Source organism: Manacus candei, unplaced genomic scaffold (genome assembly GCF_025592945.1).
Source record: "Manacus candei isolate 608988 ecotype Guabito, Panama unplaced genomic scaffold, ASM2559294v1 h1tg000037l, whole genome shotgun sequence".
NCBI lineage: Eukaryota > Metazoa > Chordata > Aves > Passeriformes > Pipridae > Manacus > Manacus candei.
The window spans coordinates 907,234-934,186 of NW_026138085.1; the positions used below are offsets into that span (position 1 = coordinate 907,234).

At 45.3% G+C, this 26,953-nt stretch overlaps 1 protein-coding gene across 3 annotated transcripts in view; it reads left to right on the forward strand.

Moving 5' to 3' along the window:
- Positions 1 to 26,953, forward strand: part of CTNNA1 (catenin alpha 1) — a 119,714-nt gene that overhangs the window by 79,732 nt on the left and 13,029 nt on the right. For all 3 annotated transcript variants that reach the window (XM_051793775.1, XM_051793776.1, XM_051793777.1), the window contains 4 exons: positions 6,710 to 6,802; positions 18,199 to 18,355; positions 23,507 to 23,707; positions 24,793 to 24,944. In XM_051793775.1, the coding sequence (XP_051649735.1) occupies positions 6,710 to 6,802; positions 18,199 to 18,355; positions 23,507 to 23,707; positions 24,793 to 24,944 (603 nt within the window). The remainder of the gene's footprint in view (positions 1 to 6,709; positions 6,803 to 18,198; positions 18,356 to 23,506; positions 23,708 to 24,792; positions 24,945 to 26,953) is intronic.

Here is a 26,953-nt window from a genome sequence, read left to right on the forward strand (position 1 = left end):
TACTGCTTCATGTTGAACTGAGAAGTTTTTCAATCTAAGGCAGTTGTAAAACTTCCTTCTGCAATGCTCTTTTTCCAACTGCAGGTTCAAATGAGAGTGCTCAGACTCTTAGAATTCAATTAGTGCATGTTTGGCTGCTGTGTAAAGATGTATAATCCTGAGTTATAACAATGCTGGGTGGCAGGGGCAGCTCTGACAACCTTAAATTATGCAACAATAAACACATTACAGAGCCCTCTCTGGGTTGCACCAGCACCCATTTAGGAGGCTTTGCCTTCTCGACTTCCTGAAGAAGCTGTCCTAAAAACTTGACCTGTAAACAAGGAGGAAAACCTGGGTGGTGTTTCCATGAATTCAGTCCAGGTGCATGAGTCAAAGGCTTTAATGCATTTTTCATTGTCAGCCTTTGAAATCCTCGAAAAGGAAGATTTAAAGTGTTAGGGATTACAGTTCCTTTTTTCTCTTCCATTTTTTGTCTCTGTTGAAAAAGCAATTTGCCAGTCCTTCAATAAAGAGTTCCGGGTAAAGTAACCTCTCTGCCTAAGCCAGGGAGTCAGTGCAAAGAGAAGGAAGAACAAGTACAAAGCTGGAGTGATATTGCTGGGATATGTTACAGAGTGTAATTTAAGGAGCTTAGCAGTGACCCCAAACTTGTGTAGTTGAGGCAGCTTTGTAATTGCTTGAAGACTTGACTCCTTAGCCATGATCTGAACAAATTTGAAGTTAAAAATAGAAAACCAACCAAAAAAATGTATTTCAGGTGGAAAAGGTACAGGAAAGGTGGTTCTCTGCCCCAGCTGCCACCACAGACAGGCTGACAAATTGTTACTAGTGGTAGAAAGAACTGCTTGCTGTAGGAGTGTCAAGATTATTCCTGATTTAAAAATTAGTAAATTCTGAAGAGTCAAAGCTAACTAGAATTTGAGATGGAATCTCTCTCTGGATGGTGACAATATTTCTTTGAATGTTGGAGTTACACCTTCTTAATAATAACATACTCCCAATTGACCCTTTGCCCTGAGACAGCGTCTGCCTCTCTCAGAAGAAACCAGTTAAGCAATGCCTCCTCTAAAAGCCCAGAGCTGTGGAATCATTTAGGTTGGAAAAGCCCTCTGAGATCCTCGAGTCCAACCATTCCCCAGCACTGCCAAGGCCACCATTACACCGTTGCTACCAAGAGCCACATCCACACCTATGTTGAATCCCTCCAGGGATGGTTACTCCAGCACTTCCCTGGGCAGTCTGTGCCAGGGCTGGACAGCTCTTTCAGTGAAGAAATTTTCCCTAATAACCTGCCTGGCCCTCCCCTGGCACAGCTGGAGGCCGTTCCCTCTCCTCCTGTCCCTTGTTCCCTGGCAGCAGAGCCCGACCCCCCCCGGCTCCCCCCTCCTGTCAGGGAGTTGCAGAGCCAGAAGGTCCCCCCTGAGCCTCCTTTGCTCCAGGCTGAGCCCCCCCAGCTCCCTCAGCTGCTCCTGCTGCTCCAGCCCCTTCCCCAGCTCCGTTCCCTTCCCTGCACACGCTCCAGCCCCTCAGTGTCTCTCTTCCATGAGGGCCCAGAACTGGACACAGCCCTGGAGGGGCCTCAGCAGGGCCAGCACAGGGACAGTCCCTGCCCTGGCCCTGCTGCCACACCATGGCTGGCACAGCCCAGGGGCCATTGGCCTCTTGCCCCCCTGGGCTCCCCTGGGCTCATGTCCAGCCCCTGGCACCAGCACCCCCAGGGCCTTTCCCAGCGGGCACTTTCCAGCTGCTCTGTCCCAGCCTGGAGCTGCAGGGGTTGTTGTGACCCAAATGTAGGGCCTGGCACTTGGCCTTGTTGAACCTCACACTGTTGGCCTTGGCCCATGGATCCAGCCTGTCCAGATCCCTCTGCAGAGCCTTCCTGCCCTCCAGCAGATCAACACTCCCATTCAAGTCAGTGTCATCTGCAAACTGACTGAGGGTGCACGTGATCCCCTCATCCAGGTCATGGGCAAAGATATTAAGCAGGACTGGTCTCAGAACTGAGCCCAGGGAAACCCCAGGAGTTACCCCCCTTCCCCAGCACTGTTTCCCACCCTGTTGATGGTGCTCCTGGCCACTAGTGCTCCCTAAGGGTAGATGTGGCACTCAGTGCCATGGTCTGGCAACCACGGCGATGGTGGATCAAGGGTTGGACTTGATAACCTCGGAGGTCCTTTCCAACCCAGCTGATTCTATGATTCTGTGTGTGGAGATACTCGGCTGCTGTAGCTCCTGGCCCTGCCTGGGTCCTGTCAGCTGCTGTCCCATGAGCTGTGGGCTCCTGGTGACTCTCCTGGCTCCCTCAATGTGCCCCCAGTTTGAGCAGCCCCCTGTGCACTGCTCTGGAGTGCTCTGCTGCAGACTGTGCCGGCACTGGAGCCGCTCACATCAAGTCATCTTGCCGTGTGCTGATGTCACCATTAATGCCAGTGAGACTGGAGTTTCCAAACCTGATCAGTGCATGGAAGCCCCTTCCAGATGAGTCTGTCCAGCTGTTTCACTTGGCACCATTAGCTCCGTGCTGGGAACGGCTGGGGCTGCGCACTGCCCGCTGATGCATTTGTCACTGGGGGGAAATTTAAGCTCATTTATCTAAATACCAGCAGCTGCTTGGGGTCTGTCCTGCCTTTTGGGGTCCCTGAAACCATCTCTGGGCCATGACTGTGGACTCTGAACTGAGAGAGCCGTGATGCTGCAGCAGAAAGCTGCCTCTCAGTTGGTCTGTCGTCGCTGTGAGAGGTGTCTCTGAGCCGCGCCGGTCTGTGTTCTCGGCTCTGTCTTCATTCCCAGAGTATTTTTAACTTTTTTCAAGAGATTGCTCGTTATGCTGATTACATTATTTGCGATGGTTTTGTCTCCTTTGATGCCTGTGCCAGTAGTGCTTATGTAAAGGGACTTGATGATATTGAATGGTAAGAATGAACAAATGCAGCGGGAATTCAATTGCTATTTTACTCTCAAGCACAAGTGTTCTTCTTTCTAAATCAAGTCTGACCACTTACTATGTCACTCAGCTGCTTTGTTGGAGACATGGAGAAACTATTTAATTTACATTTCATTTAAAGGAAATTTTTGTTCACTTGAGGTGCAGTATTTTATTTAGAAGTTTTGGAAACGTATGATTTCCAAGTGCTCTGTGGGCTTTAAAAGAGCTGATCTTCATCTCAGCTGCAAAATGCAGTGTGTTATGGGTACGTATCAAATAACTGGCCAGCAGTACCTTATCCTCTACAGACAGGGAGTTTGAAGGTGTTTGTCAGATATCACCCAGAAGTTATTGAAGATGAATTCTTTCAGGTACTTTCAAAATTAAATTTCTTAGTCATGCAGCCATTCATCTCAACTGGTACACGCAATTTTAGAACTCATGCTATAGAACACCTGATAATTACTGACAGTTTAGAATACCTCATTGTAATGTCATTCACAACTTGATCAATTAATTGACATAGCTCTCCTTAAATTTCAAATTTTAAGAGGCTTGTGAGTGTTTTCCAATAGTTCAACAGAGCCTTCCCCTGGGCGCAGTAAATGTTGCGTTGCTGTGAATTTACAGCCCTGTCTGCAGCACTCTGAAGTCATCTCAGATTCTGCCACGTCTCTGCTTCGCTCTGATGTTCAGCAAATAGTTTGCTGGGAAGTTTGTGTGCTAATCTGGCAGAGAAACCAACCTGCCAGAGCAAATAGCTCTCTTTTGGATGAGCGTGCTGAAATGAAGTGTTGAGCTTTAGAAATGCAGCAGTAGGATGGGATGTGGCAGCCAACAGTTGGATTGTCTTAAACTGCCAAAGACCCTCAGTCAGGGAAGCACACACGCTTCTTTCATGAGGGTTGGCAGTCCCAGTCGGGCGATTTCTAAAGAAGAATTGCCATCAGTTGGGTATTCAGAAGAAAAATGACTGTTCAAAAATGACTGTGCAAAAAAGCAAAATTTCATTATACCGTGGTGGGGACACTCCATTATAAACTTCTTTGCCTCTCTGTGTTCAGACAGAGCAGGGTTTCTGTGTGCTTGATTCATCACACTTGGCTTGAGAGACAGCACAACATCTCCAGATATCGGAGAGGCTGATTTTGTGGTGCTTCAATGTCGCTTTTATTCAGCCCCTACTCAATAGAGCTTTGTGTTCTTCTTGCTCCTAGAGGTTGTAACTGCTGCTGTGGAGGCAGGAGTGATGGGGAAATATGGACCATAAAAAATATTGGCAAACTGGTGTTTCTCAAAAATATGACTTGTGCTTAAACCAACAGCAAAATCTTTATTTGACTCTTAAATCATGGTATGTGATTGTCTTTTGATTCCTTTGAGCCTCTAAACAAAAGCATGATGTGCTCCTGCTCACTGTGAACTCGGGATTTAAGACATGGAAAGTCTGCAGGACAAAAGCTTGATGTTCCAAATGCAGTCCCTGTGTGAGAGGGTGTTCTGGGGCCAGCTGTTTGGTGGGGGTGCCATGCACAGGGGCTGGGCTGGAGGCTGGACATGGCAGAGAGGAGGGACAAGAGAGCCCTGGCCCCCACTGGGTGCTGCCCTGAAAACCTCCTGCAGCTCACCTCTTCACATGGAGGACTTGAATACAAAGACCAGTGGAAGAGAAACTTCAGGAGTAGGGCACTATTACTACTAAAAGCTGACAGTTTTCTCTGTGGTGCTGAGGCTGCACAGCCTTCCTCTCAACTTCAGTTTGTTTTCCTCCAAATATAAGCTGTTGCATCTGCTTGCCTGGTTGTTCTGTGGTGGAAACACACCTCTCCTCTTGACCTCTTTGCTTTTTGTCCACTGAAACTTGATTTGGAGCTGGAGGGAGGAAAAGGCTGTGTGCTTTGCAATGGAAGCTTGCTTTTTGCTCCCCAAATTGATAATGGGATCGATGAAAAATGCTATTCAAGTGTAATGGTATGTGGTTGATGGCTTGTGGGAAAGTAATTTATTCTGTGTGGGAACATCTGTCGTAAGGGAAAGGCTTGGGGAGGGGGGAAAGCGTGTGGTAGAGCTGCAGATACTACTTCAAAATCACTTGTATGTGAATGAAAAGGATAGTTTAATTAAAGGCAGAATGGAAATTCCCCAGCTTATAGAGAAAAATATCTGGAGAAATGTGGTTCAGTGGTGTTACTGAGCATCTGCTGGCTCCTGTTGGTGCTTTTACGGCACATTTGCCGAGGGCTTTGCAGGTTGCTCTGCCTCTGGAAGGGCAGCACTCGGTGTTCATCTCAGTTCACTTGGTGCTATTTTTACAGCTTTCTGTGTTCAAATGGCTCAGAATAACATGCTTGTCATTCACCTGTCAACTGAGAAATGTAACTTATTTCAGACTTCCTTCCCCAGAGAGTAGCTCCGATATGAGGAATATCTTCAATTACCAAGAAGTTCTGTGCTGTCCCCTTTCTGCTCTTAAAAGGCAGGTGTTTGTTTACAGAGGTCTCTGTTTCAGGCTGACCTAGTTAGAGGTGCTGCTGTGCAGCAGGTCAAGGAATAAAGTTTTATCATCACAAGATGCTGCTCAGACAGGCTTTACCTGGATCACATCCCTGTATCCTGTCATGGAGGTGCTCCGTGCAACTCCAACAAACCAGGTTGAGCTTTGCACCACCCCTGCACAGGTGAATCGCTCCGTGAGCCTCCGAGTTCCTTTGTGTCGACGTCCAGTAGGATATAGAAGTGTTTGAGGAAAAGGGAGCATCCCTACACTTATGGACATGAGGATATTTAGCCATCAGATCATGGGAGCTGGAATTTTTCATTGTGTGGTTGCTGTTGTCTCACCCAAGTGGGAATGGGCTTTTAAACCCTGACTTGTACATTTTGCTGGAGAGACCTTACCTGGATCATTGGTGGCAGTGATGTCTGTCCTGTCTGACGGGCTGGGGGGGAGGCTGGACATGACCCAGCCCAGAACCCCCCGTGCCCTGGGCTGATCCCCCAGTGTGGGCAGCAGGGCAGGGGGGATTCTGCCCCTCTGCCCCTCAGCTGAGACCCCCCTGCAGAGCTGCTCCAGCCCTGGGGAACAGCACAGGGAGGACATGGAGCTGCTGGAGAGAGTCCAGAGGAGGCACCAAGATGATCAGAGGGATGGAGCAGCTCTGCTGGGAGGAAAGGCTGGGAGAGTTGGGATTGTTCAACCTGAAGAGAAGGGTTTAAGGTGATCTAATTGTGATCTTCCAGTGCCTGAAGGAGCTGACAGGAAAGATGGAGAGAGTTTATTTCCAAGGGCCTGGAGTAATAGGACAAGGGGGAATGGCTTCAAACTGCCAGAGGGCAGGGATAGATGGGATTTTGGGAAGAAATTGTTCCCTGTGAGGGTGGGGAGGCCCTGGCACAGGTTGCCCAGAGAAGCTGTGGCTGCCCCTGGATCCCTGGAAGTGTCCAAGGCCAGGTTGGACGGGGCTTGGAGCAACCTGGGCTGGTGGAAGGTGTCCCTACCCATGGCAGGGGGTGGAACTGGATGATTTTTAAGGTTCCTTCCAACCCAAACCACTCTCTCATTCCATGATTCTATGATCTGATGTGTTAGGATTTGATGGCTTGAGAAGGAACGGGTGTCATTAATGGTTTCAAAATTGGTTAGAACTGAACAAGTGTGGATGCTTCATGTTTCCTGATGGGTTACTGATCACTACAGGGAGTAGGCAAAAGGTTTCCTACAGAAGGAAATGAACCCCATTTCCAACAGGTGTGTTTTGTTTCCTCCCACCTCTTTCACAGGTTGCCAACTTGGCCTGTTCCATCTCGAACAACGAAGAAGGAGTGAAGTTGGTTCGCATGTCAGCCAGCCAGCTGGAGGCCCTGTGTCCCCAGGTAAGGGAGAGCATAAGAACATAAGACAGACCCTAATATGTTGGGCAACTGGTCCTGCTTAGGACTTGCTCTGGTCCCTTAGTGGCTGTCTGTGGACTTGCTGCAGAAATGGACTTTTTCCTTCATATACATAGAGAGTGAAATGCAGTGAAGGCATCAATATTTAGAAACTTTCAAATCCGTGACTAAGGAATCAATGATGTGAATGGGTCATTTTTATGTCATAGCTCTAATTCCATTTGGCCAGGGGATTCCAGTAACCTGCAGCACAGTAAGGCAGGGAACCTACAGTGGTTTGCTGTGCACATTCATATTGCAGTATGGTGCCTCATCAAGGTGTTACTGCTCCTGTGCTTGCTGTAAGATGAATTACAGAATATTATTCTTTTGCTTGAGTAGAATATAAATATGCCAAAAAACTCTTGATGGGTAGGATGAGAGGAAGCTGGATTTGTCTGAAGAGTTTGAACCTGGCTGAGACTACCTTCTAATTAATAACTTTTTAGTGGAAACAAGGAAATTAAGTTTATATAAGTACTAGACTATCCTCTTCCCTTTTGACAGCCTGATGTTTTAAATGTCAACAACTAGATACTTGGATGAACCCCTGAAGACTACAGTGAGCTGTTGATTCTTGTAATTTACATTTTTTAAAGAAACAGGGAATTCTGATCTAAAACATCCAAATAAGCTGTTGTTGGTAAAGAGGAACTAATGGAAAATATGTGCTCAGAAAAACTGGTGAAATGGCATTTTATGAAAATGAGGTGTATTGTCTCAGGATTACTTGGAATATGTATGGTTTTCCCATATATACAGGTCTTTTTTAAAGCCACTTGAAGGGAATAAAATGATTTTGACCTGTACCTGCCTCAGCAGGAGGGGAATTTTGAGGGAACAGGTGAAGCTAGTGTGAAGAGCAGTACTGTTTTACCCTTTGCATTACTTCCAAGTAAGAGTGCTGTTGAACAGGTGAAGATAAAGCACTAAATGCTATCCAAGAGGCCTTTTGGCATCCCACAGTGGCCTTGTGTGGTTCCCACTCCTGCATCCAGCCCCAGGGCCAGTGCATCAGCTGTGCTGGCTGTGCCCTTCTCTGCCTCCCACATCTGGGGGTGCTCAAAACCAAAGGTCAAGTTTTACAGTTGGAACAAACCATGTGGAAGAAAAAGATTTTGAAAATCCATTTTATGTAATATAAGGGCTTGCTCTTTCCTGAAGTAGCCAACTAGGCTGATGTAATTTTTTTCCCAGTTGTCTCCAAGAATAAGGGTGTCTAACGCATGGTGTTCCAAACAAATGCTGGTGATTTTGAAAATAATCCTCTGAAGAAAGTTAGGTTTTTCTTTGAATATGTTTCTGGTGAGTGTCCAATTCTGTGGGGGTGTTTTCTCCTCCCCATTGCTGAAATTGTGTGTATTTCAGACTCTTCTATCTTTGTTTTTCCAACAACTGCCTATTTTAATAACTCTACTCCTGTATAAAATAAGCACCATAATAGTCAGCATGAAATAATGACCCAACTGTAGTCACTAGTCACCAGTGGAGCCACATCTCCTGAAGTGCAGCTGTTAACCTTTGACTTCAGGGATTATGGACAATATATTTAACACACATTGGAAGCTCTGAGTATCTATAAATGCACAAGGGCTTTAACTGATGGATTTTGGCTTTACAAAGGTCACATTTGTGAACTTCCAAGCCTACAGTTTAGATGCTCCACTGCACAGTCTTGCCTTAATTTCAGGGTCGTCACCAAGAGATTAGTAAATGACACTATAGATGTTCATAGCAGTTGAAAGAGTGCTTTTATATTACATTACATGCTCTCGGGTTGATTCTTTAATGCTCTAGGAGTATTTAAACATGTTGTGAATCCTGAGAGATAATTAGGGGCACTTGTCTAAGCTGTTTTACAAATGGCATCTGTGTTTTCTCCTAACAATAGTTTGTCTTGTGCCAGTGTAAGTGATGCAGCACTTCATCGTCCTCCTCCTCAGCTGCCTCACTCAACAGTCCCCAAACCTCGGCTGTTCTGTAGAATCTCTAAAAGCTTCTAGATATCCAGAACAGCAAACAGGGATTTTATTTCCTTTTTTACATAATTACCTATTTATTTTGCAGTTTATTCCTGATGAGATTTGCAGCTGCTGCTTGATTCCTTTTGGGTGGCCATGCTGAACAAATGAGTGAATTAGGCATAAGATATGGATGAAACCCAACATTATATTCCCCCCCCTTTTTTTTTTTGGCTTAGGAGGTATTTTTCCAGGAAAACGCTGGATTCAGAATGAGTCAAGTCAGTCAGTAATTATGATAGTCTCAGAAACTCAAGTGACTGTATCAATATCACACAGAAATGTGATGTATGAAGTGTAATTCAAGGTATTGCTGTGGTTGAAAGGATGGAACGGGAATTTAATGCACTTGAGTCCCAGGTAACCTCTTAAATAGTTTAGCTGAGTAGAGGCCATTCTGCGAGTAGGGAATTCCTGGTTAAAGAATGATTTCTGCAGAAATCAATCTGTAGAGTTAATTATAAAAGCTGTATCTCAAATAGAGCCTTTATTCACTCCCTTGCCATCAAGAGCCATTGATCTGGCAGCAGGAGTAAGAAACAGGCAACTCTTCAAGCTGGCCAGGGAAAACCTGGAAGTTTTGTTGGTATGGACAAGCAGTGAGTCCTTTGCAGTGTCACCCTTGGGTTCAGACATTCCCATGTTTGAAATCTAGTTCTTTGAGGATGAAGAAGATGCTGAAAATGTTTAACCCAAAAGTCTCTACAGAAGCAGATAGTTAATTTGTGTAGTGTGGCTTTGTTACTGGAAATCAGTTCTACCTCAGGAGTAACATCTTCCTTCCTGTTTGTGGGTCCCCAGCCAATTAGCACAGAAATTAAAGTGAAGTTGAAGACTTAATGGGATATTTAGAGCTCCCTTTTGACGGTGCAGGAGGAGCTGTTGGGAAGAGCTGTGCCTGCTCTGGAGCAGCCAGCTGGGTGATTTGTGTTAGCCTGGGTTTACAGGGGAGAAATCAGGCAGCTTCAGGGCCTCACTGATGTTTTCCTCATGAAGCCCTGACTTACAAGCCTGCCTGAATTCTTTCTTTTGAGAGCATGCCTTGCTGAAAGTCTGTGCATGGAAGGGGAGCACCTTTGTCCACAGCTCCATGCCTTGCTGGGTGGTGGGGAAACCACCAAGCCAGTCTGGAGGGGGTTAAGATGAAATTAAAAAAAAAAAAAAAAAGCTTAACATGACTTTATAATGGAAATGGAAAATTACTGCTGTGGAATGCTTGGAAGAGCTGCCTGTGCATGCATTTGCCTGGCAGAGCTGGGGGGGGGGAAGTTTTCTTTGCCTTCTTGCTAAACACAGAGTCTGCCAATGATGAATTAGGGAAAGATTTTGTTTATCTCCACTCAGAAACCTGGATCCTCGCTCCTAACTCTGGCTTCTGAGCTCTGTTTCCAAGAAGTACTTGCTTTGGAGCCTGCAAAGGCTGTTTTGTAACAGCATTTTGCATTAAAGATGCCTGAGAAGAGAGCTTAAACCATGGGAGTGTTTCTGATCATGCAAGCTGTAGGTGTTAAAAGCAATAGTGAGAATGCCCCAGCACAGCTCTTGAAAGGGAGGAGAATTCTCCAGCCTTTTGATGTGACAGTCTGTTGTCACTTGAGCTCCTTTTACCAGCTGTACGTTGACTTTCTCAGTTTTTACAGCCTCCATGAAGTTCATCTATAGACTCCTAACCAAAGTGCAGTCAGGCTGGGAGTTCTAAAAAGGAATTATGGAGTAGAATTCCCATCAAGTTGGGTGTTTGCTTCTGCCAGCTAAAGCTGGAGCCCATTGCCCTGGAGTCTAACCATCTCCTGGGAAGTGTGCTGCAGGAGGAGACCTGTACCTCCCTGGTGTGGACACACAGGACCTGCTATCCCATCTGGAAGGCAAGGCTGGTTGCCTTTCTCCTCCACAGCCCAAATAGCTCATCCTCCTTAGAAATACTGGGAGGACACCAGGCAGAACCTCTGCCCACCCTTCCCGTGCTCCCTCCATCCCGGAGCGTGGTCAGCACGTAACACTCCAGTGTCACCCCTTAAACTGACTCCAGATCATTCCTGGATTAAATTACATTTTAAACAAAAATAAATTGGCTTCTCTCATATTAACATCTTGTTTTAATAATTGCTGTTCCACATCCTTCTATTGCAGTTTTGAAATGCTTGAAAAGCCATTTGCTGCTTATAGATTTCTGATGAGGCAGATGGCTCATATGTGATCACACCTACGGACACACAGCAAAACACCCAAGCCTAAGAATCCCATGGAGAGTTCCAAAAACTTTTGTTTAAAAGTTAGAGTATCATAGAGAAACAAAAAAACCACCTCCAATCCACCCCCTCAAATCAACCAAACCCAAATGTGACCAGCAGATTTTGTCCTCCCTGAGCCCTCAGTCACTGCCAGTTCCCTCGTGCCTGTTGGAGAAGAAATCTTAATTTTTCTTGCAGTAAAGACTTAACATCAAACAATTGTCCCCTTTTTTCGTCTCTTTGAAAGACTGTCAGATTTTTTGAATGTTCTAACTAGCAGATCTGTCTCCAGACTGTTTAATTACAGGTGCTTGAAACATTTTATTGGCATTGAGTAGAAATGCTTCTATTAAAAACTTAACACTTGAGTTGCAGATTTGTATCACACATTTGTATCCTTGCTGGGAAGAAATGCCAGCACAGGCCAAGACTGACCAGAAAAGATACAATATTAGAAACATAGGCAGTTACTGATGCATAAAAAGAAGCAATGAACAGGAGAAAGGAATTCAGTTGTGTAGAAGAAGGTATGTTCGTGGGTAAGGGCCCCGTGTTTCATCACAGGCACAGGATCTGGGGAGTGCAGAGGCAGAACAGCTTCCAGAAAAGGCACTGAATCCCTGAAACCCCCAAAGCTTTAGCACTTGAAATCAGTAAAATGCAAGATTCTAGAACAAATGGCACCAAAATTCTTTCAGCGTCTACGTTGACTGGCACTACAATATCAGTCCTCAGCCACAAATGAAAATGCTTTTTTCCATATCTGAGGAAGTTGATAGGATAATTATCTATACATTATATGCAAATAGTCTATAGCAAATGCTGCTTTGCCAGTATGCTGAGCTGGAGAAGGTCGTGTTGCTCATGGGACTGGAGCACCTCCCCTACAGGGGCAGGCTGAGAAAATTGGGGCTGTTCAGCCTGGAGAAGAGAAGGTTGTGTGGAGACCAAGAGCACCTTCTGGTGTCTGAGGGGGCCTACAAGGAAGCTGGAGGACTTTGCATCAGGAACTGGAGTGACAGGACAAGGGGGAACAGGTTCAAACTGACAGAGGGGAAGTTTAGGTCAGATAGTAAATAAATTCCTCTCTGTGAGGGTGGTGAGGCCCTGGCACAGGTTGCCCAGAGAAGCTGTGGCTGCCTCTGGATCCCTGGAAGTGTCCAAGGCCAGGTTAGATGTTGCTTGGAGCAACCTGGGCTAGTGGAAGATGTCCCTGCCATTGGAACAAGATGATCTTTAAGGTCCCTTCCAACCCAAACCATTCTGGGATTCTGTGTTATTCCAGTCTGTATCTGTGGGTCATTCCAGCACTGCCACAACACAAGTATCTCTGCAGAGATCCCTGCAGTCACTCTGTGCATAACTTGCAGGAAAGGAAAGGGCTCAAAGTGCCTTTATACATGGAACAAAGTATTGGAAATCAAAGGAAACTTTTCCTTCTTCTTTTGGTGCATCAGCCTCTGTGCACTGGCTGGTCACTGCCATTAGAGCTTCTGAAAGTGTAAAACAATCTGCTGTGTGTTTTGCTCCCAGGCATTTCAGCTCATCAGAGCCTGCAGAGTGCTTTTTGCTGTATTCAAGTACATGGAGGGGTAGCACACACAGACAGGGGGATGCAAACCTGGCCTTGCATGTAACTGGAAACGACTTAAATGTCCTGCTTATAAACCATTTTTTCCATTCGGAGCAAAATGCAATTAGGAGCAGGGAAGGAGACATGAGTAGGGTGACATGGAGGTAACTTTGGCATCTTGTGTATGTAAAATTAAATTACGAGCAGCTTCTTATGAACTGCAAGTAAGCAAGCCATGCTTTCTTCATTACAGAAAAATGCAGGCATTAAAACCCACCTGGGCAAGGGCAGAATCCTGGCTGGGCTCAGCTGGTGTGGCAGCTTTGGTGGTAAGGTCAGGAATTCGTTTGGTGACCATTTGGAAAGATCTGATCCCAGAATTGTGCTATACCTCTATCTCCTTATCACAGGAGTGCTCTGTGAGGCAGCAGTGAAATCAAGCACCCAAGGGAGCACCCAAGGCTCCCTTCCACATACTCCTGAGTAAAACTGGTTTCACACCCCCATGGGGGCATGGTTTGTGTGTGTCACTTCTTCCTCGTCCCCTGAGATGAGAGCTGATGGGTAGGGGCCTGTTTTATAGCTTTTTCTTTTTTACAAATGCAAATTACCCCAAATTTGAGGGCCACGGAGCTACTTCCCAACTCATTACCCAAATGCCACAAGAAATCTGGTAAATCAAGGCTTTGTATGAAACAACCCAAGTGAGTTATTTAGGAACTGCAGATGTTTTGGTTGTAAAGAAAAGGTGTGTAGTGAGGGGAAAGGGCTGGGTGTTTGCTTTAGAGCTTGTGAAACTGAAAAACACCTCCTTGTTGAGGCACAGTAACATCCTGAAACCCACCCTGCAGGAAACAGGCAAAGCTAAATCAGCTGCAGAAAGAACAGTCTCCTGGAAAGAGCAGGGGATCCTTATCAAAAAGACTGAGGCAAAAATTAAAAACTGAGATGGTGTGCTGGTTTAAAAGTTAACCAGCAGGGGGAATGAACTCAACTCAAAGGAGAGATTATAAGTCAGAATAACAATTTATTAAAATAATACAGTAAGTACAATAATACAAACAAACAATTGGTCTCAACCCACAAAACCCCAAATGTATAACCCAGTGCCCTGGGGCCTGAACAAAGTGGTGTTCCTTGGGCCCTGTTTGAGTCCAAAGTAAAGGGAGAGGGGAAGAACCTGCTGGTGGGAGAGCTGCTGCAGTCTGGCCAGAACTGGTGATCGCAGTCCAGTGGTGGTCTAAGTCTGGTTGAGAGCGATGAGATGCAGCCGTCCTCTGGATCCCACGAGTGGGTTAAAAATGTTCCAAAACTCCAAGATTATATATCCTCCAGTTCAGGCAGGAATGCTTGGTACTCTCCTCAGGGCGGGGAGTTCACAAAGGGTGTGAGGACAGAAACATCCTCCTATCTCACAGGCCTCTTAACACCTAGTTTATAGCCTGAGGAGTCAGGCTCTATGGGCGGAAGGTGCGAATAGTCTATTGACAACAATAGTCTAGTTTCTGGGAAATGACATGGAAGGCTATAGAATACAGTTTTGGGTTACACCCACCATGATGAACTGATCTCAGCTGTCCTAACTAGGACAGATGGAGAGGAGTGCAGGTCACAGCCCTGGTGTGCCCTGAGCCTGGAGTGAGATACAGCGGTGGGGAATGCCGTGCAAATAGAAGGGTGATAGTTTTCTTTTCCCAAAGGGTGTTCCTTCCTTTGGCTGTGCCAGCCAGGTGTTCTTTGGAGGAACACCACCACGTGTAAGAGCTCTCCTCGAGCCTCTCTCAGTCTTTTGGATGAGGTGCTATAAAGGTGAGGCAGGAAGCCATCCTAAATTAAGCCTAAAAAAATGAATTCTGGCTGACCCAGTGGCTCTAATTTACCCACAAGTTTTTCTGAGGTTCAGGTGTTTTCTGTCCTGGAATAGTTTTGCTTTTTAAGAGTTTCTGGGCAAAGTAGCTGCAGTAGCTCCTCCACAGACAGGAGTCACTGTACAGGGAGCCTTGGAGAGCCCTGCCCTGCAAAAGGATAAGGATACAACCAGTATCTGACATCCTTAGTTTCAACAGGGAAAATAAACCCAGAAAAAAAGCAGCAGTTTCCTCCCATGCAAGGGATTAGAAGAGGACTTGAGGTACAGATTGAGACATCAGTTGGAAGTCTTTGGAATCCTGAGCCTCCCCAGTCTCGGGGTGTTGCCAAGGCCTGGCTGCTGCCTCAGGAAGCTGTGAGGTGCAGGAGAGCAGCTCCAAGGAACCCTCTGGAAGCGTGTTATGGAGCGTGGAGCTGTCTGACTTGAGCAGTGCAATCGCTACATGAAACAAAGCACCGATAAAAATAGTGTGTTTTCTTGCCATGCTTCATTTCCTTCTGGATGGTCTCAAAATGTCCCTGTTTGATTCTTTTCTTTGTACAACTTCAGTGAGTCATTGTGATCGCAGTGCTCTGGCAGCATTTTTAAAAGAATATTTCCCTGAAATTGCCAAATGTTTTACATGGAAGTGGCTACATTTCGGGTAGCCTGGACACGGTCTTTTTTTAACTCTATATACCTGCTTCATGTGAGAGTTACTCATATTTTAAAATAATTGCCCCAATGCTTCATGTTTTTTGGAGAAGCAGTAGTGTACTGTGATCACTCCCTTGCCCTTAAAAAGTGTTCCCTCCTCCCCCTGACTGTTCATTTTTAGATAATAAAGGAATCATAGTCTTGCTCTGTATACAGACTATTTAAGATCCAGCATCCCTCTCCTTTTCCCATGTCTCTCTAAGCATCTTTGGAAAAATAAATCCATCACTCTGCTGGATACCAAGTGCCCTGTAAGAGTGTATTCACTGGAATAGATCATGTACAGGGCGCTATCACTAATCCCTGGGACATTTCCTCGAGCAGAAGTGTGAGACACGTCCAGGATGACTTGCCCACATGAATGCAAAGCTCTCCATAGAGTGAAGGCTTTTATCACCTTGCTAAAGCTGCATGTTATAGCCACTGCACACTGAGATGGGGTATGTGCTATAAAAAAGGACTATTGAACTGTGTTTGCTGCCCTGAATTTCTCCCTGAGCACACACATACCTGGATGGGTTTCCTAAGCTGTAGGCTTGTCTTTAGCTCCGTGGTATCCCTTGATAACCTTCAGTATCCCCACCAGCTTTCCTCATCTGTAGCATTGCTTTCCTAATGCAGGACATGTCTGCCTGTGAGGGAGATCTTACACACTAGTTTTACTTGGTCATTTTTGTAAAACACATTTGCCTTGGCCATACATTTTTGCTGTAATATATAAAAAAATAAACTTTTTCCTTTTTGGACAAGCTGCCTGCTGGGAGGAGGATGGTGCAGATTGTGCCTCCTGCATTTGGATGTGGTGAGGATGCACAGGTTGAGTTTCAGGGGCAGTTGCTGGGCCCTGTATCTATGACAGCTCTGCCATTACCTGTGATGAGGTGCTTAACGTGGGCATCTGGGCTTGACATGCACTGCTGGCAAAGATAAATTGTCCAGACAGATGCTGCCGTCCAGACAAACATCTCACAGGTACACAGGCCATATGTTCCTTCAGCATTAGTGCTGCCCTGTCTCAGTGCTTGAAGGATGCTTTATATCTGATATTGGCCAAGGCAGTTAGAGAAGAGCAGAGAAGATGTCCTGACCCTTGGTATCACCATCGTCTCTGTCTCAGTAGTCACAGCTTCTAGCAGGATAAAAGCTGAGGTCAGGTTTCTGCAGCATTGTCTGGTTTATCTTTTCTGTTTCCAGGACACTTGGTTTTTGGATTTATCTTCATAAAACTGTGGCTGTCTAGATTTTGATTGATAGGTGGTTAATTCATTACATCCATCAGACTGGGGCAAGAGATGGCAGTGGCTAGACGTGGCCAGGGTGGCTTGCCCACATGAATGCGAAGCTCTCCACAGAGTGAAGGGTTTTGTCAGCCCTGCTAAAGCTGCCTGTTGTGGCCTCTAGAGCAAAGGACAGATTTACCTTTCTAAAACTTCTGTTTCTGTCTGATTTTAAATTTTAAGCATCATTTTCGTAGGTGTCACAAGGCTTTTAGGGGGCTTTCAGGACACCCATGATTTTAACAGCCAGTGTGAGTGAGGGTGGCAGCAGGTCCCCCTCTGAGGGACCTCCTGACTCCTGCAGGTGCCAGGCAGAAGGGGTGGCAGGAGGAAGGGCAGCAGCAGAGGGGACCCCACGTTGTTGGTGAAGGACAGGACAGGGTTCAGAGGTGTGTGCATCCCCACAGGCCCCTGAACAGATGCTGCTCAGGTCACATTGCTTCTCCCATTTGTCTGTGTTATCAAACCCATCGAGCTGGGTTTGATTTGTGACCCAGACTCACAGCCTCCATCTCCAGAGGCAGGATGGCAGCGTGGAGAGCAGCCCAGCTTTTCTGTGGATTTTCCTGAGTCGCTGCTAATTCCTGGCATCCCTTGGGTGAATCAGCCTCCTTCTCCTGATTCATTCAGTGCCATCCCGACACGTTTGACACCACCATCATTTTCATGTTCAGTGAGTTATATATTTTTTTAAATGCTTTGTGACACTTTTAAATGAAGCAGGTAGAGAAAGTAGATTTTGGAAAAGCAGGAACATCTGCTGCTTGCATGTTTTGGTCGGCAACTTTGTGAAATCAATACAGTCCTAGAGAAGAAAAATTACACATTGAAGTTGGAAGTTAATTAGCTCTGACTCTCAGGTGCTTGGGAACAAGGCTGGGATTGTCACGTCAGCTGTGACTGTGGATGGTTTCTCACACCTGGCACCTCTCCAGGTGGTTCTGCTGGGACCAGTGCAGCAGGAGCAGGCTGTTGAGGTTGCTTCCTTCCCACACCCAAAGAGGCTTTTGTGGTCATTTAACTGACCAATTAGTTGGCACAACATAATGCATAGGAAAACGAGGTCTTTGGGTTTGAAGGTTAGTAGGGGATATTCAGATGGAGCATCTCCTCCTATTCCCTGGCTAATCTGGCTCGTTCACAGCCACAGCAGAAATCTGAAGATAATATAACAAGTAGTTGCAAAATCCAGAGTAAAACTTTAAGAAAAAGGGATAAATCAAAATTTATCTTTAATTTTGTATTTGCATATTGTTTCTACTTCAGACTGTGTAAGATTAATCCTTTTTTGACCTTTTTACTCAGTTTTTGGCAAGTAGCTTAGAAAATGCAGCCTCCAGTGTACTAAATGTCATCCTGTCTAAAATACTTAACAACACAGCCTGCACTCAGAAAGCAACACCTTGTTACCATGAGCTGTTAAAGACAGGTGAAACCAGCTCTTGTGAACACTTGCCAAGTGATTTTGCTTCTAGTAACTAACCATAATAAATGTCGAAGCAGGTATGAGTTGCATGTGAGAGCAACAAAATTAAACACTTTTGTGTTTAAACATCATGTTCCTCAAAACTTATTAAACTTACTTTGTTTGCTGTGAAGTTCATTGGATAAACATACAGAAGGTAATTGTTTCGTTGGGATATGTTTTAAAACTCCAGAGGTGTTTTACAGGTCATTAATGCTGCACTGGCTCTGGCTGCTAAGCCCCAAAGCAAGCTGGCTCAGGAAAACATGGATCTCTTCAAAGAGCAGTGGGAGAGGCAAGTCCGAGTGCTGACGGATGCTGTGGATGACATCACTTCCATTGATGACTTCCTGGCTGTATCAGGTAACCAGGCCTGCAATCTCAGAAATATTCGGTCTCCTAAGTGAGCTTATTCTTGCAAACCAGTGGGTTTGACATGTTCTGAAGTCTTCCTGGGTTTTGGAAGGGGTGGTGTTGGTACATCTCACCTGGTGTCATCTGCTGAGCGAGGTGTGAGACTGCAGCAGGAGATCTGTGCTCAAGGAGAAGACACTTTATGTCTCAAGATTTGGAATTGCTGGCTGAACTAATGATGAATTATCACCTAGATACTGCAGACAAACCTCAGCAGGAACTCTGGGGGAAATAGAACATAATTATGGCCAAGGTAGGAACTAACAAAAAAGATGATCCCTCAGTTCACTTCAGACTCTTTTTATGTAAACAAAACTGAATATCAAACCATGATCATACAAGTTAATTAAAGTAAAACGTGACTTGTTTTTATCCAGGTCAGCTTTAGTAAAGTTTTAACAGTTTTTAAAAAAGATTGGATCATTATAATAGATTAATAATTGCATATGACAAAGTGCTTGCCAAGATAATCCACTTTATCAGCATCCTTGATAAAGACCCACTATTAGCTGCCGTGACCTAAAAATAATGGAGGCATTTTTATTTCCATGTCCTTTAATTCCGCTCTAATCAGAGGACATGGAGATGTAACTGTGTGAATTGTGACTGCAATTGTGTTCACAAATCACCACTACAAACTGGGGGTCTGATTTCCTTGGTGCAAGCAGGTTTGGGCATTTCAAGTGACCTAAAACCTCCAGCTGTAAAGAGAGACTTCACAGGAAGATGTGTGGAGTCAGAAGTACCAGGTGAACATAGAAAATGTAGTTGAAAAATTAAGGTCTTGAATTAAAAGACTATTTTTTTTAATGATTAAAAAAAAGAGAGAGAGAAAACCCAACTGAAACAAAAAACCCCACCCCAAGTGGTGTTTCTGTGATGAGTCACCTGCATTATCACACGTGTTGTACTGTGGTTCCCTGGGTTCTGAATAAAAATTTCTCTTTGCAATGAGTTTGCATAAACTTATTAGGCAATGGAATAGCTGAGCTCTTTGTCTCTGTCTGCGCTCGCTGGGGCAGCAGGAGCTGCAGTGGCACAGCTGTGAGGAGCCTATTTCTGGGGAAATATATTTAGAGGGAATTGTGTGCTGAAGTTTGAGGCTCTGCTTGGAGCTTGCCCACAATTGTACAAACATTTTAAAGAGGAGAAGCTGTTAGTCCCTGCAAGCACAGCCTGTGTAGAGCTGCTGAACTGCATCCCACTGGCAGGTGAGCCTCCAAAGGGATCAGGGCACTGGCACTGAGGGATCAGCATTCTTGTGCAGGCCATTCGAGGAGATGGGAGCTCTGCTTTTGGGATTGTGGTGTTGGCCCTGCTGGGGTGCTCTGAAGAGTTCCAAGGGCTTGGCAATAAGCAGTGAATGTTTCTTTTCTGGTGTGGTGACAGTCTGACTCAGGGGAGAGTTCACCACCCAAAATGAAGCCCTGGAAATGTACTTTGAAGCTACTCTAGGTGCTCAAATGCATTCAGTAATTATTTATATGTGCTATGTTATCAGAGAGATGGTAGAAAAATATTAAAGCAATAAATATTGTTTTAAATATTATTTGTTTGAACTTTGATAAATGTTTTCCATATAAATGCCACAAGTCCAATTCATCTGCTAAAAGTCTGAACTCCTCTTTGGATAAAATTGTGGCAGATATGATTTATACCAAGTGCTGTTTGGGGTTATTAGAATGTTTGTATCAGTTACTAACTGGGATGTAAGCAGAATTTAAAAGAGTTCTTGTGAGTCTATGTGTGTGTGTATATGTAAATATATATAAGAACCACCCCACATTCCTACAATGTGGTGTGCTGTCCATCATGAAAGGAATGCTTCACTGTTCAGCTTATGCTACAGAATGGTAGTAAAGGCTTGATGAGAGAGACGTTGGGTTTAGATAACAGCAGAACATCATGGAGGAAGGATCCTTCAATGCACAGTGTTTCAGGCTACAGCATTTTAAGGAGGGTATAGCAGAGGGGCCCCGCTGAGTTAGGACAGAGTCTGGGGATGGCTCACTGTCAGGGCACAGGAGATGGATGGCAGAGGAGCCCTGTAGCCTAAAGATCTTTCCTATGTTCTCCCAACCATGAGGGATGTGCAGCTCAGGGAGCTTCAGCATCAGAGGTGCCACTTACTGAACAGCCCTTGACAGATTTTTCTCATTTAAGCTGGTGTTAGTTGTTCTTTCGACCATTATAAACCGCTGGCACCTCCATCCTCCTGTGTGGATTTCCCAGCTGGAAGTGTGCTCTGTGTGAAGAACCTCCTTGTTTTGGCAGTGTTGCCTCTTCGCTTCATTTGATGCCCCTACTTATAGTAGAAGATGGTGAAGAGGCTTTTTCCCTCCTCTCTTTCTTCATGCAGTTTGTAAATGCACAGTTAGTTCTGCTTTGTCAGTCATCTGTCTCTTGACTGTGCAGTCTTTGCCTGTTTCATTATTTCTCATTTCAGAGCTCTTCTGTACCTTCTGTAATTCTTACCCCTCTTATCTGTGCCTTCCCGAAGCACTCTGGGTGTGTTGGTGTGCCTGCTATCTCTTCTTTGGAGCAGTTGCTGATAGCACCATGTAATTGTCAAATTCAGTGTTCTGAAATTACCTGGATCTCCTTTGAAATCCTTTTAAAAAAACATTCCATTTGCTGCCTTCTGTTCCTCCGCTGCTGACAGAGGTTTATGCCAGAGATTGCCCATCTCAGTGGAACTATTTTCCTGAAGAGCCTCCCGATGAATATTGTCCTTCTCGTTACAAGATGAACACTGTCTTTACGAGTGTGTGAACACTCCAGGGTTGGCTCCATGGCCACGTCTGCCGGCACTGCTGCTTGACCTGGTTCCTCCAGTTCCTCCCGTGGAACAGAGGTTCCAGCATGGAAATTGTGCTAAGACGCAGCAAAGGAGCACAGTTGTATTTGTGCATCTATGGCTTCATCTCCCAACTGCTGCACTTACATTTTGATGTCCTGTAGCCCCCAGACTCCTTCACAGACAGTTTGGAAAGGGATTGCTTAGTCCCTTTAATGTGGAGGTGGGTGGAGGTGGAAGGTGTTTGGTGGGGGTGGACTGAGGATTGACAGTCACGGGAGACTTTATATTCTGTGGCTTTTCACAGTTTAATGTGTTTCCTTGTTTGGTCTAAAAATCATTTCTGTTGAAAAAATATCTTTTCTCTCACCTTGTTTCCCAACCACACCATTTTCTCTACAGTTATTTTGATGGGTCAAATTCCCTTCACCATTGCTATATGCTGTTGCTGTGAGATGTTTCTCCAGCTCAGCAGGAGGAGTTGGTTTTGACACAGGATGATGTTCTCCCGTCCCCAGAGGTGCTGGTGGTGAACCTGCACATCAACATTTCCTGGGCTCTGCCACCCCAGCCTCAGCAGATGGCATTTGGCACCAGCCACTGGTGCCCGTGTGCCTGTAGGACAGGTAGCACTGTGTGTATTTACAAGCACACGGCAGGGTGTCAGATCTTATCTGTTACCATCCAGCTGGAGAGTGTAACCAGAGTGGATGCACCTGACAGCCCTGCACTTCCCCGGGCCCTTCGCAGGCTGCCCCGTGGGTTATCTTCCTCTAGAAGTGACTTTCTGGCCACTTTGCGTCTGCAAAAGACTTTAAATGATCAGCAGACATTTAAATATTCACCTTCATTTTGTCCGTGCCTTTTATTAAAGTTCAGATAATCCAAAGAGGCTTTTAAATGGTCTGTGGCTTAATTTATTCATTAAGGAATTGAAGCAATAAACAGTCTGTTTTGGCCTGACGCCGAAGCCTTTTCTGTGGGCTGTCTCCTGCTTTAAATACCCTCCTGCTCCTCGCCGAGGCTCCTGTGCCTTGGCTGCCTGTTCACTGACTTGTCACATCACTAATGAACCTGGGCTTCTCTCTCCCAGGGCCACATTCTGCCCTCAGCTGAACCTGTTCAGGCTGAGTTGCTTCAGAGGGATTTCACAAGTGTCGTTTTTGTCCAGGTTACTTACAGAAGTCTCGCAATATTGCACCTGGCTCTGTTAATTTTATGTAAATCAGGCATAACTTCCCATAGCAATCCTTTCAGGCAGTTCCTCCAAATTCTCTATCAGCCAACTCTGTGAGCTTCTTGTCTCTACAAACTCTTGCTAAATGGCTCTTTTACTACCTGCAGAGGGAATAAAAGCCACTTGCAGGGGTTGGCAGTGTAGAATGATTAAGTCAATGGTAAGTAACACTGGAAACTGTTTTAAGTGACAGAGCAGAAATGTTTCCAAGTTGGTTTCTTACCAAGCAGCCCAAATGCTGGTCTTGGAAGGTGATATCAAAGCACTGGTACTGATACATCAAAGAGGTCTCTAACAGAGTTTGCAAGTCTCTCATGACAGTTGGGGAGATCTTTTGGATAGGTTTCCCCAAATGAGGATCCCAATCTCTTTAGGCATCTTCAGAAATCTCTTAAGAGGTTTTACTCATTTTGGGCTTCTTGGACTTGGTAAATGGAGGGAAATATCCCTGTATAAAAAAGAAAACGAATATTGAAAAGTAAATTGCAAACAGAGGTCTTGGCTTTATTTTTTTTTTGTTTTCTGAAGAGGCAGTGAGTACTCAGTGGCTGGAATGCTTTCCCCATAATTCATCACATACATGATGTGTCTCAAATTGGAATGGGGGACTAACAGTGTAATATTCTCTGATGGTATGTGTGTGGTTGTTGGAAAACACTGTGGAGGAAGCTAGAAACATGCAACAAATGCCCTGGTCTATTAGAGTGTTGAGTGGATTAGGTGTGGTGCTGGGGAGGTGCCTCATCAACCCATGAATGATGGGGGAGTGGTTTGCAGGTATTTGGGCAGTCCAGGGGAGGAATATACAAAGAAGCACACTAGGGGAGAATTCAGCTTTTCTGTTGGTAAAATTGAGTACAAACAGGGCCAGTTGGGGGATGGACTGATGACTTTTTGACACCTACTTTGGAAGAGCAACTGTTTGCTGGTCATAGTGAGCTTAAAAATCAATTCTTGACAGCATCTCCATGGAGGTTTTATAGAGCAGGTCCCAGACTGAGCACTTGTGATGCTGATAACGGAAAAGAAGATATTGCTGTCTAAATCCTGCTTCTTTTACCACCAGAGAATCACATTTTAGAAGATGTAAACAAATGTGTGATTGCTCTCCAAGAAAAGGATGTTGATGGCTTAGACCGCACAGCGGGCGCAATCCGGGGCCGCGCCGCCCGAGTCATTCATGTTGTCACGTCAGAAATGGACAACTACGAACCTGGAGTCTACACAGAGAAGGTGTTGGAAGCAACCAAGTTACTCTCCAACACAGGTAAGGGTCACTTACTCCCAGGAGTCCTCAAGTCGTGTTGTTTGAAAACATGTGGGCAGCTGGGTACTGATGTACCTGTGAAATCTGTTGAAGGCTCAATTTACTGTAATGAAAATTAGTGGGAGTTACTTGCAGAGCTGTTTCACAGTGAGAAGTGTAATTTTGTTGTGTGGATTGGCTTAAAGCTCAGCAGTGCACGAGGTGTCCCTGCGTGTGCTTGATGTAATGGACTGAGCTGGGGAAAGCAAAAACACTGGGAATGAGTCCCAAACGGGGATGGCTTGAAAGTTGTGCTGGGATTGTCTTGGAGTGTTGGACCAGGGTCTGAAGGTGTTCAGGATCCAGAAGGAACATCACACTGGCCCACCAGAGTAAATTTGGGGTAATGATATGGGTAAATTTTGTAGAGTATCTTTACAACTTTTAAAAAAGCATTGTAGGTTGCAGTGCCCCACACCTGAACACCAAATTGGGGTGTTTCCTCTGAACTAGCTGGTGACATCCATACAGGGTAAGGAAGGGTTCTGGTTGCTTCAGTGAGTGCTCTGCCAACCACTAGATGTTGGTTTTGCTTTAATTACTTTGATGAAGAATCAAGGGTGACACTGAAGAAACAGCAAACTAACTGGCTCTGAGATGTTCTTCCTGGGGCACAATGAGTCACAATGAAATGCAGCAGTACAACCTGCCCCCTTCCAGTGCCTTCTTAAACTTGAGTTTCCTAGTGGTAGTATTATTTTTTTCCCAAAAAAATGATGTACATCTACAGGGAACATCAAATAAACACTTAATAATTTTATCCCACAGTTTCTAAGGACTTCTCTGGGTGTTTCCTCCTTGTCCACTAGACAGGTGTGATAAACTTGTCACAATTGTGATAAATTTTGGTGGAGAAAACACCAAACAGCAGCAATGTAAGGAGAAATGGAAGTGGATTAAGACTTGAGCTCCTGTAACAAATGTTTTGAATTTAAACGGAGCAGCTTCCAGGGACAGTTAAAAGTGAGGCACACACACTGCTACGGGAGTGTGAAGCAGGAGGGGGCACTGGGGTGGGACTGACTCGTGTCCTGTTCCGAGCTCAGTTATGCCGCGGTTTACGGAGCAAGTGGAGGCTGCTGTGGAAGCCCTGAGCTCAGACCCCGCGCAGCCAATGGATGAGAACGAGTTTATCGACGCTTCCCGGCTGGTCTACGATGGGATCCGGGATATCAGGAAAGCCGTGCTGATGATCCGGGTGAGCACAACTTACCTCGACAGCTTCCCCAGCCTGCACCGAACTGACAGCCATCGGTGTAATTGAGAGCAGACAGCACAAGATTTTCATTTAGCTCCTATTAACATTCAGAGTCTTAAAACTGCTAATCACTGTGGAGCACTTGAGCTGTACGGTTTGATTCAAATTCATTACCCAGATCTGAGCATCGATGATAGCCCGAGTTGTGATGCTAAATACCCTTCACGCATCTTTTGTAATCTCGTGGTAATGCCTTGCTCGTTAATGTGCTAAAATCAGTGACCTTTAAGTTAACAACAGCAAATGAATTCGGAACTGTAGATGCTTGTTGATAGTTTGAGAGCTTAGAAATAAAACCTAATGGCTCTTTATTAAGTAAATTTTAAGAATTAATGCTGGTTGGTCAAAAGCAAGTTGAGATGAGGTCGGTGGGTAGTTTGTTAATTGGCTAACCTGGGTAAACGGGGGCAGCTCGAGGAGGCCTTGTCTCTTGTGTTGTTACATGGTTCAGGTGCAATGAGTGTGACTTGGAAGCCCTAATTTCTGGCAGGTCAGGCAGCGTTCAGCTGTTGGGAGCAGAAAGACTCCTGCAGTTGGTTGAAGGGATGCAGAAAATTCTCGTTTAAGCTGATCTATGGGCCTATTTCTTGAATCTTAGTGGGGCAAAAATGAGCAGAAGCCAGGCACAGAAAAAACAAATACTGGGAGTTTATTCCTTTTTTTTCCTTCTTTTCCTTGTACTTCTCTGACTCTGAGAAACTGCCTTCATCTTTCAGAGTGGTAACCATGGCAGATGCAGTTTGGTGATAGGTAAATTAAGGTTGTACAGCCCCAGAATATGTGTGATTATGGTAACCATTGCAATAGTGTCTTCCACATCTGCTGCTTAAAGCAAAGGATCAGATGACAAAGAACCACATATGCACTCTGCATGGAATTTTTTTCAAACTCACTCGGGATTTATAGACAAGCAATGTTAGATGAAGATATCAGTGCCTTCCTGCTATGCAGACAAACCAATTTGATTCCCCCCCTGCTGAAGTCCTCGTTGCTCAGGACATGGAGGCCTGGCTGCCAATTCCACATGGCAGTAATTAGCCGAGCTGTGGTGCCAGGATTCCTGACGTTCCCCCTGTGCCGCGGCTCCGAGGTGATGTCAGGGTGCCACGGCTCCACTGCAGCTGCCAGCAGCCCACAGCAGCTCCCTGGTGACACAGCAGCGACCTGTCAAGGAGTTCAAATGTTGGCATTTGTCCTCCAAAGGGTTTATTTTAGGATGAAGGAGCCATCTGGGTGGAGATCCCAGGCCACCACTTCTCCGGGTCTCGGTGTAGCTCCTCTCGCCAGAGTGCAGCTGAGCTCGGCAGGGCCAGGGAGCTGCTTCAGTGGCACTTGTTCTTTACAGGGACCAGCAGGAAAAGTCACTGAGACACCTCTTTTTTGTGTCTATGCAGGATATTTTCAAAGCTGCAATCTCACTGTGTTGAAGAGAAGCTCTTCCCTCTCTCCCTGCGCCCCAGGCAGCCGCTCGTCACCACAGAGCAGTCTCTGCCCTTGGTGGCAGGTTGAAAGGCAGAATTACACTTTGTGTATCCCCAGAGGGATGGATGGGCAGAGGGAGGAGGCTTGAGGCTCACAAACAGTTTGTAAACATACAACAGAACTGTTTCCTTTATGTTTTTTAATGTTTTTTTAAATATTGATATACCGAGCTACTTCTTAGCATATGTTCTGGTGATTTTGTGGATACACCCTGTTCTCCAAGGCCTGGAGAGGAGATGGTGGCTGGAATACTCAAGGTCTTGATTATCAGTGTATTCACCTTTGCTTTTTGGCATCTATTTTGAGTATCCATATCTATTTTAACTGTATCACAAGGTGTCCATATTGAAAAACAAGTCTGTGAAATTAAAATCATAGGAAAGAAATCTAAAGAACAGGAACTTTATTTGCATCTTATCTGTTAATCACAATTTATTGCATTTATCAGTGAAGTTCTTTGTTGTTCC